We start from the raw sequence: 17476 nt of genomic DNA, 5'->3' as shown, positions 1-17476 counted from the left end.
AGGACATTTCATGGCTCAGGTGAGTTTCCAACCATTAGAGGTTTCTCATTTCCCATAGTGTCTGTCTGCATTAGGCATTTAACATGTTAGAAATGAAATGTGAAGCTTCAGATTATATTTTCCTCTTGTTGACAACAGTAAAAATAAAACCTAAAAAAACAGGGTTATCTCTAAAGCTGTTTTCAAGATTACAATAAAGACCAATTTTCATTTGTGTCTATATTTTTCGTTGTTTAATTTTTATAATTTGAAAGTACTTTTCAGCTAAAGTTTATTCATCTCTACTTAAAAAAACAAAAAACAGACAAAAAAACAGAAATAAATAAAAATTAAACAAACAGACCCAGAGGCCTAATGATTTTATTTTGATAGCAGAAGGAATCACTAGAAGTGATCAGAAATTTCCTTTTTAAAAAAATAATGTTAAGGGGGTGACCAGTTAGCTCAGTTGCTTAGAGCACTGTGCTCTTAACAACAAGGTTGCCTGTTCGATCCCCACATGGGCCACCGTGAACTACGCCCTGCACAACTAGATTGAAACAACTACTTGACTTGGAGCTGATGGGTCCTGGAAAAACACACTTAAATAAAAAAAAATAGTTTAAAAGAAATAATATTAAGAAAAACTAATGGTGGGATGTTCTTATGCTTATAAGTCACGTCGATTTGAACTGAGGCTCACAAACCTTATCCAGGGCTGCCTGGACCACTGCTTCACTTTCAGTGTCCAAGGCTGATGTGGCCTCATCCAGCAGAAGGATCTTGGGGTTGCGAACCAGGGCCCGAGCAATGGCGATTCTCTGTTTCTGTCCACCACTCAGCTGGGCCCCTCTCTCTCCAACCAGGGTGTCAAATTTCTACAACACAGAAAACACATGAGGATTTAGCAAAAGAACACGCTATCTCAGCTCCCACTTTAACATGGGAAGGAACCCCTCAACACCACCAGTCTCACAGGCAATACAGTGTAGTTCCTTAAAATTTAGCAATAACCAACCCTACTTTTTAAAAATATGACCACGACTAGTTGATGCTGCTAGAGCTTCAAAATCTGAAATAATCTTGATTTCCCTCCTCCAATTTAGTTTCCTAACTTCTTATGCATTAGGTCATCATTCTATTCTTTGAACCTTTAGCAAAACAAAGATCAAGAAGGACTGATGTTCATTGCAGCTTTATTTACTGTGGCCAAGACATGGAAACCCAAGTGTCCTTCAACAGATGATTGGATAATGAAGTTGTGGTATATATACACAATGGAATACTATTTGGAGGTAAGAAAAGATGAAATAGTGCCATTTGCAACAACATGGATGGATCTTGAGATTATAACACTAAGTGAAATAAGTCAGACAGAAAAAGTTGAGAACCATGATTTCACCGATATGTGGGATAGAAAACTGAAAACAACAAAGGGACAAGACAAACAAATGAAGAAACAAAAACTCATAGACACAGACAATAGTTTAGTGGTTACCAGAGGGTAAGGGGGATCAAATATATTGTGATGGAAGAAGAACTGACTCTGGGTGGTGAACACACAATGTGATATACGCATGATGTATTACAGAATTGTACACCTGAAACCAATGTAACTTTATTAACCATTGTCACCCTAATAAACTTTAATTAAAAAAAAAAAGAAGGACTTACATCAGGCAGTTTCATGATAAAGTCATAGGCGTTGGCTTCCTTGACAGCTTTCTCAATCTCATCCATGGTGACATTTTCACGGCCGTAACGAATGTTTTCGGCTATTGTGGTGGCAAACAATACAGGTTCCTGACTTACCACACCGATAATTTCCCGCAGATACCTGACATTTATGGTTCGGATGTCCTGTCCATCAATACTGACCTGAAATAAAAAGAAGGTGTGAATTTCATACATTGCAAAGTGGTAATGTGTTATCTGCGATGGTGCTGTTAGTCGTTGCAGCATTTAGCTCAGCAAGAGCCATCTCACCATGCCCTCGGTAGGGTCATAGAGCCTCTGAATGAGCTGGACTGTCGTGCTTTTCCCACAGCCGCTGTTCCCAACCAGAGCCACCGTCTGCCCGCTCTGAACCGTCAGGTTGAGACCCTTCAAGATCTATCAAAACGAATGAAAAATAAACTTAAAGGTAATACAACAGATACCAGGACCATGAATTGACAGTTGAATTCATAACTAGATTTAAATACAGATATTTTGTTTACAATCTCTAAAAGAAAGCATGAGAATCTCTTTATCCAATACATTGCTGAATCATTGATTAATCATTTATCACTGTACCTGAACTTCTTTTCGAGATGGGTAATTGAAGTGAACATTTGTGAATTCCAAATTTCCCTTAATATTTTCTGGTTTGTGCCCATGCTTCGAATAGCTGTCAATGTGTGGCTTCTAAACAGAATATAATTTCAGAAGATTACTAGGTTACAATAACTACTGTTAGTGACATTTGTGGAGAGTTGGATCAAGTGATTAAAAAAATCTGCTTTTAACTGGAAAAGCTTTTAGACAGATGGCTAAATAGCCATCTCAGACTTACATTATCAATTATCTTGAAGATTTCGTAAGCTGCTCCTCTTGCATTTGCAAACGTTTCAATGCTTGGAGATGCTTGTCCAACACTAAACGCCCCAATTAATACAGAAAAGAAGACCTGAGGAATGTAAAGGAAAAACCACCAAGTTCTTAAGATAGCGTTTAGTACATTTTTTTCATACTTCTTTCTTTTTCTAACACAACTAATTAAATTTTAAAATGGCAAGGCAACATATGAATGAATACTGGATGTCAAAAATATTTTAAAAGTTTCAGTATCTTTCAATTTAGAATGCAGAATTGGTCTTACTTGCTCAGTGAAACAATGGTATAAGTTCTATAAGACCGGAATATTAGAATATTCTAATATTTCTTGAATGGCCAAGAATTTTGGTATAGGTCATTAGGAAAAGACAGCGGAAACAAACCCTAGGAGATTCAGGAGGTCCAGGTCTGAATTTTGGGTTAAGCACTAACTGGCTACATATTTTCAGGCAATTCTAGAGACTCTGGGCTTCAATTTCTTAGTTAGCAAAAATAAGGCAAGATTCTGTTTTCCATACCTGGAAACCTTAGAGTTGGTGTATCAAATGAAACAGCATATATGAAAATATTTTGTAAATTATAAAGTACACACACCTAAGACATTGTCTTTATTAGGTGAAGTCTTTTTCCCTCCACCAAACTGTGCTCTCTTTGAGGTCAGGTAAACAGGTTTTTGTTTTTTTCATTTTGCCCAAATCAGTTTCTTACTGGTAAAGACTGGACTTTGTTTCTCGTCAGTGTTAAAGAGAATTAATGTCAGTATTCATTTCTTAGTAAATCACACAGGGATTATATTACCCAGTAATTTACGTAGAAGGCATTTAGCTAAGTGATTCTACATGCATTTTCTCAATTAGTCCTTACAAGAATACTGTCGTTTCCATTTGGTAATGGAGGCTTGAAATGTGTAGATGGTTGCCCCAAATCATACAGCTAAAAATTGCACAGATGGAACTTGAACCAAGTTGGCCCAATAGCACATCCCACGCTCTTACTCACTGTTCTGGATACTTCTAATTTGTAAGGCAGACCTCGGTTCAGTGAATACTGGATTTAAAACTGCTTACCTACATCACAATTAAGTAGAATACTCCTCTTCTCACAACCTAGGTTCACCCACAGCCTCACTATCTTAATGAAAGCCTTTTTGGTAAAAAACATTAAATAGCCCCACACATTTTGGATGAAGCAACAGTTTGAAAAAAACAAGAGACTCAAATATATTACACTCACGTTACAAATCTGTTTCCTCAGAAAGGGAACTCTTTTAAGGGACTCAACAAAATACAGTCCATCATTAACTTGTGGTTGGCCTATGAAAAAAGAACTGAGGGACACTTGTAACAATATGTATTTTATTAGATCAAGATGCAGATGGAGCTTGGTTGTGTATTATTTCATTGTCTTTAAATAAAAAAGGATGACATCAAAAGGCAAGCCTTCTATACTTGTACAACAGTCTATAAGGCAGAGACTCTCTAAATAGAATATTCTTTTAGGAAGAGTAACAATTTATACTTCCATAAATTGGCAAGGTAGACTAGCTGTCATTCAAAAGAGTTGGAAAAGAAGTTAAACTGTGTACTTTGCCATTTGTTGTTATGCACAATAAATCAGAAAATAAAAATGAAGTGTTTAGCATAGAGTCTGGTAAAAAGAAATAGTCTCAACAAATGAAAGTTCATGCTATAAAGATTGGTGATGTTAATATCATTTAGGCTACAGGATGTACTATGCAAGGGGGGGGGTCTACAAAAAAGACAAAACTGGTTGTTGAATGTGATTTCCTTTCTATTTTTTAACCTATTGGTTCATGTCTCTTTGTGTTATTAAATCGTTTTTCAAAATATATTCTTTAACAGTTAAGCCAACACCATTCAATTTCATTGGCATTTCCAACAGTGATTATTTTCTTAATATAACATCACTTACAGTGAGTACTTGTCCAATAGAATATTCTCCTGAGAGGACCAAGGAGGTCCCATACCAAAATGCCAGAGCATATGATGCATAGATCAATAGGAAAGCAGCACCCATAGAGATGTTGGCTGTAATAGCTTTCTTTATTCCAATTCTTTTAGCTTCTTCTAAATTTTTGTTGTACCTGGGAGAAGTAACACAAATTATCACACACACTCATAAGTCTTATGAAACGGGTCAATATAACATGATGCTTAATGAGGACTTAAAAATGTGCCCAGCCCCATGGTAGGTGTTTTACACATATTTTCTCCTTTTGTCTATACATTGACCTGATGATAGAAGAGGAAACTGAGGCTTATAGAAATTAAGTAATTTGTAGGGAAGTCTTCTAAAAGCCCCTTCTCTGGCCTTACAATAGTGAACAACAGAGTAATATTTAGCAAACTTCCAGAACTGGCATTGTTTCATACACAAAATAGAAGCTATGAACACTTGTGTTTCCCTTTAAAATCTTCATGCCTTTTAAACTTATTAATAAAATGAAACTATAATGCTACAAACTGCTCAACATAATTTAAGTCCTTTAAATCTCTGGATATTATGGAAGCTTTGGAGACAGTTTGCTCCCCATTCTGCATCCCTGCATCCATGGAAGGACCAACTGAGAAAATACATGTGAGCCAAAGAGGTAAGAAATAAAATGGAGACACTATGGTCAAGCTGCTAAATGATTAAAATCAAGTAGTCTAAGGCATGAGGACATGGTTCTATTCTTACTTTAACTAGCCTGGGAACTCAAATTTTTGAACTGTCCAGTTCAATGTCAATGCCCAGATATTTACTTACCTATAAATAACACTGACAACCCACTAAAGGACTCAGGACAAGACCAGATTTTCTGGCACCCATCCCTCACACCACCTGGCATCCATCATCCAGACTGCCTGCCATCTGACTGCTAACTGTTCTGGACTAATCTTGTGTCAAAGAATGCAGGATTGATTATTCTCAAGGATGTGAATTTTATTATAAGAATTCTCAACTTTTCTTTCTTCTTCGGAACACTTCTGGGTTTTGCCTAGCTCTGTTTCCAGTTTGCAAACTCTAAGACCCTTGAATAAATCTTTGTCATTTATTTCTAGCACAGCCTCCAGACTCTTCTGAGTTTGTTTCACACATGTGTGAGAGTATTTTGAGAACTGTGAATTGCTAACTAATACTTTTTACATTTAAATAACTATAGAATATCTCTCATTTCCATAGACACTTATTTTAAAAATCACTGACCTGAAAAAATTATTTGGGTTAAAAATATGTAACAATCCCTCATTACACATCAGTGTCCCCATTCATAGTCTTTCTACACACTGTCCACATCCTATTCCCTCTATCAGTCTTTCCCAACTTTAGTCATGTCATGGCTGTAAGTGCTGGAAGAAGGGGCACTAGCTTGGTGGTCTGGGCCACCCAAACCCTCCTGGCTGCCTCAAGGACTGAGAAAATAAAAATCTCAGCACATCTAGAACACTGTAACCTGTTCATAGCACAAAGGTCTTCACTATATTAGCCAAACTTGGAGAATACCCATTAATACTTTTTATAGCAAATACAGCAAATATCAGGTGAGTGATTTTACAAATAAACCTCTATATAAATAAGATAAATTATATAGTTTAGTTAAATGTAAAAGTATTACATAGCAATTCAAATTACACAAAAGAGGGCAAAAGCAAGTAAGCAAACAACAACAACAAAAAACAACGTTGGAGTCCATGACAGATTTTTCTCTCTCCAGTTCAAACGACTTAAAGTTCACTCCCAAATGTTAACGCAAGTACTTTTTAAACCCTCAGAGAGTAGTTTATTTCTGATGTTAAAGTTAAAGGAGATGGTGTCTATAACTTTATCTTCATTTGAAAGGGACACAGTAGACTATTCTGCTTAAGAAGAGAGACATGAGGGGCAACCGGTTAGCTCAGTTGGTTAGAGCACAGTTCTCATAACACCAAGATTACAGGATGGATTCCCACGTGGGCCAGTGAGCCTTCCGTAACTAGACTTGGGGCTAATGCATCCTGAAAAAACACACTATTCCCCAATTAAATAAATAAATAAATAAATAAATAAATAAATAAATAAATGTGGTGGTTTTTTTTGTTTTTGTTTTAAAGAAGAGAGAATGAGGTAAGAAAACAGGGCCCAGATTTTTTAAAAAAGAAGGATCTTTGCAAATATACAATCAATATAATATTATTAGAGAAATATCCTCTGAATCACAGCTCTCTGCAGAACTTAGCTCAGGAAATTATATTAATTTTCTTTGGAGGCTTTGTTCCATTAGTATGTACAGCAGAGTTCAAGCCCTGCTCAGATTATGAGCATGACTTCATGACTTATTTTTAACTAGCTACTTAACCAGTTATGAAAGTATGCCAAATGAATTTAGATGAAACCCATGCTCACTAAAGATCAAATTTAAACAGAACTTTAGAGTAATAAAACAGTAACATATTATTAGAGTTTCTCTACCAAAAATGTCAATCCCCAATTTGCCAGTTATAATCTTTGAACAAAATAACTATTTTTGAGAAATGTGTTTCAATAGTTGACATATATATCTCCCACTTTATAAACTGATCTGAGGTGAACTATTAGGCATAAATTATACATGATTACATTTGAGGAACTTGAACAATTATGACTCACACCCTGCTATTTCCTTTGTTTCATTTCTTGCTTACCGAGACTAATGTAGAAATCATTTCACTGATTAGTTGTTGTCCCATGCAGCCAGAGGAAACATTTGCACAGGAAGATGCAACAACAAAGAAGAAAATCATTCAGATACCAGAAAAGATAAATGAAGAAAAGAAGGGGATAAGGAGGGAGGAAACATAAACAATACTCCGTGTATATATATATATATATATATATGTTTTTCAGTGTTTCAGTAAAAATGTCACAACAAAACCAGCTGTTAAAATCATCCATTCATTAAAAGCATTAGTATGAATATGGTAATTAAAGGTGTTCCTAAAATGGACTAAAGTTACATAACAAAAACACTGATATTGGACTGGCCTGGTGGCTCAGGTGGTTGGAGCGCCGTGCTCCTAATGCCAAGGTCGCCAGTTCAATTCCCACATGGGCCAATGAGCTGTGCACAATGGCTCTCCCTGGAGCTGGACTGCTGTGAGTAGCTGAGGTGGGCATGGGCTACTGTGTGCTGCATGAGTGGCTGGCGGCCAGAGTGAGCAGCCAGTGAGAGCTGCCCTGAGCTGCTGTGAGTGGCCCACTCACAACCAGCGACCAACTGCCTCAGCTGGGGGGAGCGCAAGGCTCATAATACCAGCATGGGCCAGGGAGCTGTGTCCTACACAACTAGACTGAGAAACAACGGCTTGAACTGGAGTGGGGGAGAGGAGGCGGAAGAAAGGGAGGAAAGACAAACAAACAAACAAAAAACTGATATTTAGAAAATATCGTTCTTCTTAAATATTATGAAAATATTTATCAGTGATACAATAGCCACTTACTCTTATAAGCAAGGAACAATTTTGGTCTAGCAGATAGAATTCGATACTAATAGATAGACATTTGCAAGACACACACAAGACAGAAAACAATTTTAGTTAAGAAGAATAAAACTATTCTATACTATTAAATTAAATTCATTTTAAATTCTGGTTAAATTTCCATTTTAAGAAAGCCAGCTTCCTCTTGCACCTGCTAATTTGAAGAGAAAGACTGAACCCTTAGTTACTTTTCTATTTGGAAGCAGAGAAGGAAAGGGGATGAACTAGAGAGAAAATTTAAGGATTATAATTGTCTCACAATAATTTTACCAATTCTACTTCAAAATTATATACCAAATCTCTGTACTTGTCACCCCTCTCCTGCCTGCAGTCTAACTCACACCCCCGTAAGCTCTCACCTGGACCCTAAGCAGCCTTCCCACTGGTCTCCCTGCCTCTCCTCTTTAGCTGCTCTCATCCATTCAGACCAATTACAGACAGAAAAATTATCTTAAAACAGAATGTGGACACTCATGCCCTTGTTTAAGACCCTCAACAGCTTCTCTCTGCCCTTGGAATAAAATCCTAACTCTTCACCATGGCTGACAATGTCCCATGTTTTGGCCTCCATACACCTTCAACAGTCTCTCTTTACCTCAATCTCCCCTCACTCCACTGAGCTCCAGTCACACAAGCCTTCTGTTTCCTAGAACATACCAAAGTCTTTGCCACCTCAAGAAATCTGGAAGACTCTTCTATCTTTACTCCCACCCTCAAGACCATGTCTCATCCCTCAAGTCTCAGCCTGGATGAAACCTCCTGACAGATGCCTTCCCTGACCACTATATTTAAAGTAAATTTGCCCTCCTCATCTTCATCAGCACACTCTGATTCTTTCTTTAGCACATTTTTTAAACCTATAATTTAATTCATTTATTTGATAATTTCTTTCTTATCTTCCTTCTTACTTTTCTTCCTTCCTTCCTTCCTTCCCTTTTTTTCTACCTTAATCACACCATTCACTACTGAAAACCCAGAGCCTAGATAGAACAGTGCTTGGCATGTGTAGGTAGACATTGGATAAATTTGTTGAATGAATGAACTTTCAAGAAATGGTTAAGCTGATAAGAGAGCCTTAGGCCACCAAGCTGCAATCCTAAATTGACTCTTAATCTCCGGGCAAAAAACTGTATTAAAATTGTAATACTCCATGTATACCGATAACGAAAGATGAATACAAGTCACGTTTGACTTCTGCAATTACACATTGCTATTGTAATTCAATTCAACTCCGAAAAGTAACATATAGATAACATCTCTTAAAATGCGTATACATTTTTATTTGGCATCCCTGGTGTGTGTGTGTGTGTGTGTGTGTGAAGAAAATTTGTGGTTGTCTGTACCCTTCCTCTGCCCCTAGAGAGAAGGGATTTACTTGATTGGATGTTTGCCTGGTCATTAAGAAAAACTTCTCATTTTAGTAATCAGACATATTTTCAGCCAAAACCTTAGCAAAAAATCGAGATGGTGCTTTCCTTCGGCCTGTGGCACTTCATCATCACAAGTCATTCTCAGAGGAACCTTTATGCAGGTGAAATATATCATATGAACAAAAAACAGTACTCCACACCCACGTACAGTTTAAAGAATAATTACATAGTAAATACTCATGTAACCACACTGAAGTCAAGGAACAAAACACTGCCAGAACCTCAGAAACCCCTTGCCATATGTCCCAGGCATATGCCACAAGTCTTCATCTCCTGAAGAGGTAACCATCATTCTGACATAAAAATTCCCTTCTTTTCCTTATAGCTTTACCAAACAATGTATGACTTCCCAAGAAATATAGTTTAGTTTTTCCTATTTTCAAAAATATACATATTTATAACATGTTATATCACATGTTATTTTAAGTAATAAAGTCTATTGCTGCTCAGAAATCAGTGGATCTGATGAATATTATAAATTTCAATGAATTACCATCTGTACTCTCAGAAATCTAATAAAAGGGAATAGTTGCAAGGAAAATGTTAAATAACATATAGTAAAAAAAAAAAAACAAAAAACAAAAAACTGAGCTTTTGTACAAATGTGCTTTTTTTATCTTCCAAATCATGGAGTATAACTCAACTGATTCGGGACCTGGGCAAGAGGGGAAATGAATCACAGATTAACATGTCCCCATAGATCTTACACAGAATACTCATTCAATCTTAGAGAATCAAGGATGGTATATAAATTATATCTCATAAATAAATAAGAATTAACTTGATGGAAACAATTATCATCAGGGACATAAAATATGTTTTAGCCCTAAGAAGCTATTTTTATGTCACTACCCACCCAGGAAACTCTGGAAATTTATTTAAATTAGCAAATATAAGAAGAATACAACTATAGAATTACAACTTCTCCTTAACATTAGATATACTGTAATATACATTCATGAAGCTATTTAAGGAAACATATATTGGAGAATACTCTTCTAAACAATACTATCAACCTGAAGGGTATGTAAGATAACATAGACTTTAACGTTTCTATCAATTTAAAAAACGAGACTCAAACCTTTCAAGTTCTTTCTTTTGTCCTCCAAATGCAATCACAGTTCGAATTGCTGCTAAGACCTCTTCAGCTACTGCTCCAGCTTTTGCATATGCCAAGAGTTCTTTATCAGTAAATGAAGATAGAACCTGTTTAAAAATGCAATTTCACATCATTTAAGTTTTTCAACAAGCCAATTTTATAATTTGTAAAATAAAAATATATACACAAATGCTGCTTGTACGTTAACATATGTATTGAACAAAATCTGTCTTTTACTTGTCTTCGGCCATGATGTTCTAATGTTTAGTATGTATATTCCCTGTAAGCCACTTCAAATTCTTTTTGGACTGAGATGGCATAAAGTAAATTTAATTAAAAATCTTATTCTCTCTCTGAATGCTTCATGGATCTTCATCTAAACAAAAAACTGAGACTTTTGGGAGATCTTAAATTACACAAAAGAAGGTGTATACTATAGTCATAAGAAATTTAGAAAAAAGGCATTACAATACATCAAGAAAATACGGTGTGTGCTCAACACAACAATTGCAAATCGTACTCTCATTCAGAAGTGTCAAGGTGGGAGGCCAGAAGAATGCTGGGGACCAAGAATGTGAGGTGACAGAACTACCAGAAGGTGTCACGTGCCAGGGGAAGGAGGTACTCCTAAGCAAAATACATGCAGCCACCAGGGAGGTCTTTATTTTGTGGATGCTCTTTGATCCTTTTGTTTGATTGCTGAGCATTTAATCTGCGGAAGGAACAGTACTGGGCACTTTATATACACAGTATCTCACTTATTCTTCTCAATTGCACATTGAAGTAGGTATTATTTCCCTCAGTTTTTACATGAGGAGATGGAATGAGGAGGTTACATAATTTGTGAGTTAAGTGAGATATGGACATACCACAGTTTGTTTAACTCTTCAGTTGTTGAAGTATGGCTTGCTGTTGTTGGATAGACCTTTTCAACCACTATTTTTTTCTAATACTCCCTTAGTCCCACTCTCTTTCTCCTCTTCTTTTGGGACTCCAATGGTAACAAATGTTCTTGTCTTTTGGCCCTTTTGTAATTGCCTTTTGGATTTTCTGTTATTGTCCCAGAGGTTCCTGAGGCTCTTTTCATTTTGTTTCTGAGTGGGTGAATTCTGTTGTTCTATCTCCAGGTACACTGATCCTATCCTATCATCTCCACTCACTGAGATAGAGTTCACCCATCATGACTTTTATTTCTGCTGTTGTGTCTTTCAGTTCTTTAATTTCATTTAGTTCTTTTTTCATAACTTATATTTCATTGCTGATATTTTTTATTCTTTTTGTTTGTTTCAAGAGGATTTGCAATTGCTTAGTGAAGCATTTTTATGATAGCTGTTTTAAAATTCATGTCAAATCATTACAGTATCTGATTTATCTCAATGTTGGTGCAAGTTAATTGGTTTTTTTCTCATTCATATTGTGGTTCTTGGTGTGACAAGTAATTTTCTATTGTATCCTGGACATTTTATCTATTATATTAGGAGACTCTGGGTCCTATTTAAACCTTTATTTTAGCAAGCAGTAACCCTCTTTGGGTGTAGTGTATAATTTTTTGGCCTACTTTTGTAAGCTGTGGTTCTAGTTGCAGTTTAATATACAAGCCTTTGTGGTATTATTTTCGTCAACATGGTTTAGCTGGAACTCCTGAGGCTACTATTGGCCCGTGCTTCTGCTACCTAAGGGAGTGGAAGTGGTTTCTTCAGGTCAAACCACCACATATCTCTTGCTGGGGGCCGAGTATGGTGGTTTCCCCTACCTGTGACCTCCAGCTGCTCCAGTGTCTCTGGGAGGAGAAGAGGCACCAGCACACAGGTACAAAGAGGCTTTGTAGACCAGGAAGCTTGTTGTGACTGGTCCCTTCCTGTTCTGCCTTCTTGCCCTGGTATCTCTGGGTTGGGTAGGAGAGCCTCAGGCTTACAGGGATCAAGAGGCTTCCCAGATGGGGCCACATTTCTTTTGTTAACCAGCTGACAACCAGAGAACTTAAGAAATTTGTTTGAAATCATACCAAACTTCATGGCAGAGTGATGATTAAAACTGAGGTCTATAGCAAATAAGCCTAGTGTTCCATTTATTAAATAAATAGTATCTGCAGCAATGCATAATTAATTATTAAAAGATTAACTTACCGTTTTCCTAACTTAACTAGAATGGACATCAATACATTTTAAACAGTTTATCAACAAATACTGATAGGAAGAGTTTGCCACCTGCCTTGCTTAATATTTTATAAATAGAAAAGCCAATTAACAGAGAAAGGTTTTGCAAAATATTTCAGGTGACTGATACAGAGATGCAATCTAACCACCAAAACACCATTTAAACAGCCTGACTTATTTTATGTTAGCCTTGGCTTTGGTTGGCCCTCTGTTATTTTATATCTTTTTGCCACATGAATTTGCAGTACCTTCTCTAAGTTGTGTTGAACCCAACAGAAATTACCTACTGGGGCAATCTCTCCAGCACAACCCACTCTTACATCAAATCAGTTTAAAATGAACACCACACCCAGCCTTAAGAGGGAAAATAAGTTTTACTCTGCCTTTGTAATTGGGAGAGAGAACTGCAGAGACTTAGGATTTACATGCAAATAGGACTAGAAAGTATTCATTTAAATTACTTTCATACCAATCGATTTAAATCTATATAAATATAGAACCATTTACAATGCTGACAACACTGTACAATTTATAAATTAAACAAAATCTACAATACCAAAAACATTAAAACCAATAATGTTAATTGAATGGGACACATGGGGTGTTCACTGAACTTGAATCTCTATTTCCTGTGTGAATATGAAATTGTCAACCAGAGAACACAGCTCTTTAAGAGTTGAGCATGCCTTTTATATGAAGGCAGAGGATGAGATAGGAGAGTTACTTCTTTCTCATCTCATCCCCAAATAACCACATGACCCAAGACAGCATGGAGTCCTGGCAGGGGTAGGACTCACTGAGGTGGCTTCTGCTTATCCCACTGATTTTGAACAGAAGATTTAAAACCAAATATCTTACATTAGAGTTGCAGGCTTCACCTACCTTTGCCCACATGGCAGCTGACAGTCCAAGAACAGGACTAATGGCCAAAATCACAAGGGTTAGCTTCCAACCCCGTGTAAATCCTACTATAAAGCCAGTGAAAAACGTTGCCATTGACTGAAAGAATATTCCAATTTTGTCACCAATTCCTTCATTAATCTTGGAGACATCACTAAACAAAACAGATAGTGTTAGAAATACATATTGTGAACACGGAACCTTTCGCCTGAATCCGGTCGTTTTTTTGTGTGTGTTTGTTTTACTGTGGGGTAAATTAGTTTACATCTAGGATCTTGCTCAGAAATATCCCCACAAAGTATCATGTTTTGCTCTCCTGCCTGCTTTCAGAGGATTTTTTGAGTCTGGCAAGTACAATTCCTCTTTCAGTGCTAGTCATGCAGGTCCCCTCGTGCTTCCTTAGTACTGGGAACCAAAAGATGCGTAAGACATGGTCACTGCTCAGAAGGAATTTAGTCTCATAATGACTTGCAAGTGAGGTACTAACATCTCCTAACAGATCTGATGACATCTCTTTCATTTTAATGAAAACAAAGAACCATGCTTGAGTTCAACATAAAGGTAGGTACTTACTCTGTGAGCCGAGTGTTAAGCTCCCCAACATCATGCACATCAAACCAGCCTATCTCCTGCCGCATTATAGCATGAAAAAACTGTTTTCTAATTTTAAGTATTTGTCTTCCAGCTGCCAGGCACCAGAATGAAACCTGAATGTAAGCAGCAACAAGCACTCCGGCACCAATTCCAGTGTAATAATAGGCATACCTGAAAAACAACAAAAATACTACACACACTGTTTTCTTACCAAGACGTCTTTCCCAAACTGACCACTCATTTTTACTTTTTCAGCTATCTGGCTATCTTGCCATCCTCAACAAACAGAAGGCACCGTAACAAGCAGAGTTGATGGTCAATATCCAACTATGCGCCAAAATAGTGTGAGATGGTAAAGACTGTGCTTTTCTACTTTGGCTCAAAATCCAGCTCTTCACTAATTAAACTAATTAAAGCTCTTCACTAATTAAACTTTCTGAGCCTCAGTTTTCTAACTGGTAAAATGGGGATAAAAATAGTAAAGCAATAATGCATGTAATACACATGGGCCAGTGCCCAGCACTTAGCAAGCACTCAGAAAATGCCAGTTGTTGTGAAAGACTTTGTGGTGCTTTGGAGTATCACAACCAGGTAAGATCTACCATTGTTGTCCTATCTACTTGTATTACCTCAGTATTATTTGACGACCACTTTGGGGGTGTTTCCTCCACACTGACAAATGGAAAGAAGTGACAGAACTTGCCAGAAAGTGGAACCAGAAATGGAAATAGCCTCTTGGGCTATTATTAAGCTGGCAGACCTGGGATGCCAACAGACAATTGAAAATAACAAAGTATTTTTATATCATGTGCCCAACTGGCCATCATGAGTTATCTTAAAAGGCTCAATGAATCAAACAGTAGTCCTTCCAGCTTAAACTCTAAAAATAAAAGACAGAATTTAGGTTTCCTTGCTCTGAGTCATCCTGTTTAAGAATGCAAAGAACTCTTGGGTTTTACTAATCAATCAATTTTTTAAGTGAAAGGCAAACATTCCAAAATGAAATATACGATATTAATATTCCCATTTTTTTAGAGTTCATTGCGTGCCATCTTCAAATAAAAATGTTTGTATGAACCATACAAAAGCTATAAAACTGGTTATGTAATAACCAGACAGTAAGTAGCTTATCTTACTGTCTACAACTCAAAGTTCCACTCAGCAGGAATCATGATAAATATATCCTCCCAGAGCTACACCTTATAAGTTACAATGTTTATCAGGAAAGATGTAATTGGATTACTATGTTTTAGTTAATAGATAACTCAATGGTTACTTATTATCCAAGTGTTTATGATCTAGCAAGGGATAGTGGAAAAGAAATCCTATTTAACAAGTAGATTTCATGCTTTGGGAATCAGTTAATGAATTTTTAACCATCAGTCTATGTTTACTCAATGAAATATATTTATGTTTAAGGATTTATAAGATAATAGGACAGCTTTATTTTCCCCCGATATTTAAAAAAAAAAAAGCCTTTCCATATGAATATTTGAAGTACTTGCTTCTTGTCTTTCAAAAAGTAATTAAGTATCTTCAGTCTCTTTAAATCTACCAGATCACTTAGAGGATAATTCAGAATCATGATTTTCTGATTCACCAACTCATGCTTTTGGACATCTTTTATAAGTTGTTCTTGGGAGCAAACTTCAAGATATGTAAAATCATTAACAAAAGCTTCCTTGAGGTGAGTTAAAATTAGAGAGATTATATTTATTCTGGGATGTTTTGTGTCATTGTTTAGAATTATATGCTTAACAAAAAAATCCTGTTGATTGATCTCATTATCACATCATTACTGAAAACATCCAGGAAGCAAACTAATAATCACAAAGCTATTGAAAATACTGTGATTCTTAATAGAATTTCATTTTGAAAGGCCAGTATAAACTCTAATTCCCCCGTATATGATATTTTATATTTACCAATGCATACATAAATTTAATTTAGGCTTAACCCTAATTTAAATGCACTTTATGCAACAAATTATTTTCTTTAAAAAAATTCTACATTATATCCTTCTGGGAAACTAACAATTGTATTATTCTACTCACGACTTTAAATCTTCATTGTATGTAAAATTTTAGACACTGCTACAATTAGATTGATACAGAAAAGCTCAATAGTAAGGAAAATGTCTAATTACGTGGTCATCTCCTCCTCCAGGTTGAAGTCATATGTAATGTTGCTCAGACCTAGAGCACCACAAAACAAAAATATACCATTATGTCTCTTTGTTCCTTATTTTAAAAAGCATATAAAAATGAGTCAAACTTCTGTCCCTTAACAATTTATACAAAAGTATCTCAAACCGATTCAGTTTTAATTGTAACATTACAGCCTCCATTGAAATTGTTCACTGCTGGACATCTGCAACCACATACACACTAATTAAATGGAGTTTATTTAAAAGAAGAAACCCACATTTATTAAGAAGCAGTCTGTCAGCAAGAATTATCGGTATCCTTGAATTAAAATATTTTATGAAATATGCCCCAAGATGACACAGAAAAAAAATCTTTTTGAGAGTCTCTGTCCTGATAAATAAATATCAGTGCATACTTGAAACTAAAACACTCAGTATTTAAAAATCTAACACTGGGGCCAGCCCGGTGGCTCAGGCGGTTAGAGCTCCGTGCTCCTAACTCCGAAGGCTGCCGGTTTGATTCCCACATGGGCCAGTGGGCTCTCAACCACAAGGTTGCCAGTTCAATTCCTGGAGTCCCGCAAGGGATGGTGGGCAGCGCCCCCTGCAACTAAAAAAAATTGAACACGGCACCTTGAGCTGAGCTGAGCTGCCTCTGAGCTCCCGGATGGCTCAGTTGGTTGGAACGCGTCCTCTCAACCACAAGATTGCGGGTTCGACTCCCACAAGGGATGGTGGGCTGTGCCCCCTGCAACTAGAAAACGGCAACTGGACCTGGAGCTGAGGTGTGCCCTCTACAACTAAGACTGAAAGGACAACAACTTGAAGCTAAACGGCACCCTCCACAACTAAGATTGAAAGGACAACAACTTGACTTGGAAAAAAGGCCTGGAAGTACACACTGTTCCCCTTCCCCAATAAAATCTTTAAAAATAAAAATAATAAAAAAATAAAAAAGATAAAAATCTAACACTGCATTTCTCCAGTTTTAATTCTTAGTTAAAAAATATAAAGAATAATGTAATAAACACCAGTGAGCTTATCATGTAGTATTAGCAAATGTTGACATTGTTGAACAA

At 36.6% G+C, this 17476-nt stretch overlaps 1 protein-coding gene across 1 annotated transcript in view; it reads right to left on the bottom strand.

The window, feature by feature from the left end:
- The window catches only part of ABCB1 (ATP binding cassette subfamily B member 1), an 80663-nt gene that overhangs the window by 39416 nt on the left and 23771 nt on the right, over window positions 1-17476 (bottom strand). Inside the window, 10 exon segments of the mRNA XM_081080229.1 lie at window positions 687-857; window positions 1654-1857; window positions 1966-2091; window positions 2275-2385; window positions 2534-2647; window positions 4507-4678; window positions 10584-10708; window positions 13640-13811; window positions 14231-14422; window positions 16398-16446. Of these exon segments, the coding sequence (XP_080936355.1) occupies window positions 687-857; window positions 1654-1857; window positions 1966-2091; window positions 2275-2385; window positions 2534-2647; window positions 4507-4678; window positions 10584-10708; window positions 13640-13811; window positions 14231-14422; window positions 16398-16446 (1436 nt within the window).

The sequence above is a fragment of the Rhinolophus hipposideros genome, assembly GCF_964194185.1.
Source record: "Rhinolophus hipposideros genome assembly, chromosome: 18".
Classification (NCBI taxonomy): Eukaryota; Metazoa; Chordata; class Mammalia; order Chiroptera; family Rhinolophidae; genus Rhinolophus; species Rhinolophus hipposideros.
Note: the sequence above shows the minus strand (reverse complement) of the source record. Positions and strands in the feature narration are given on the sequence as shown.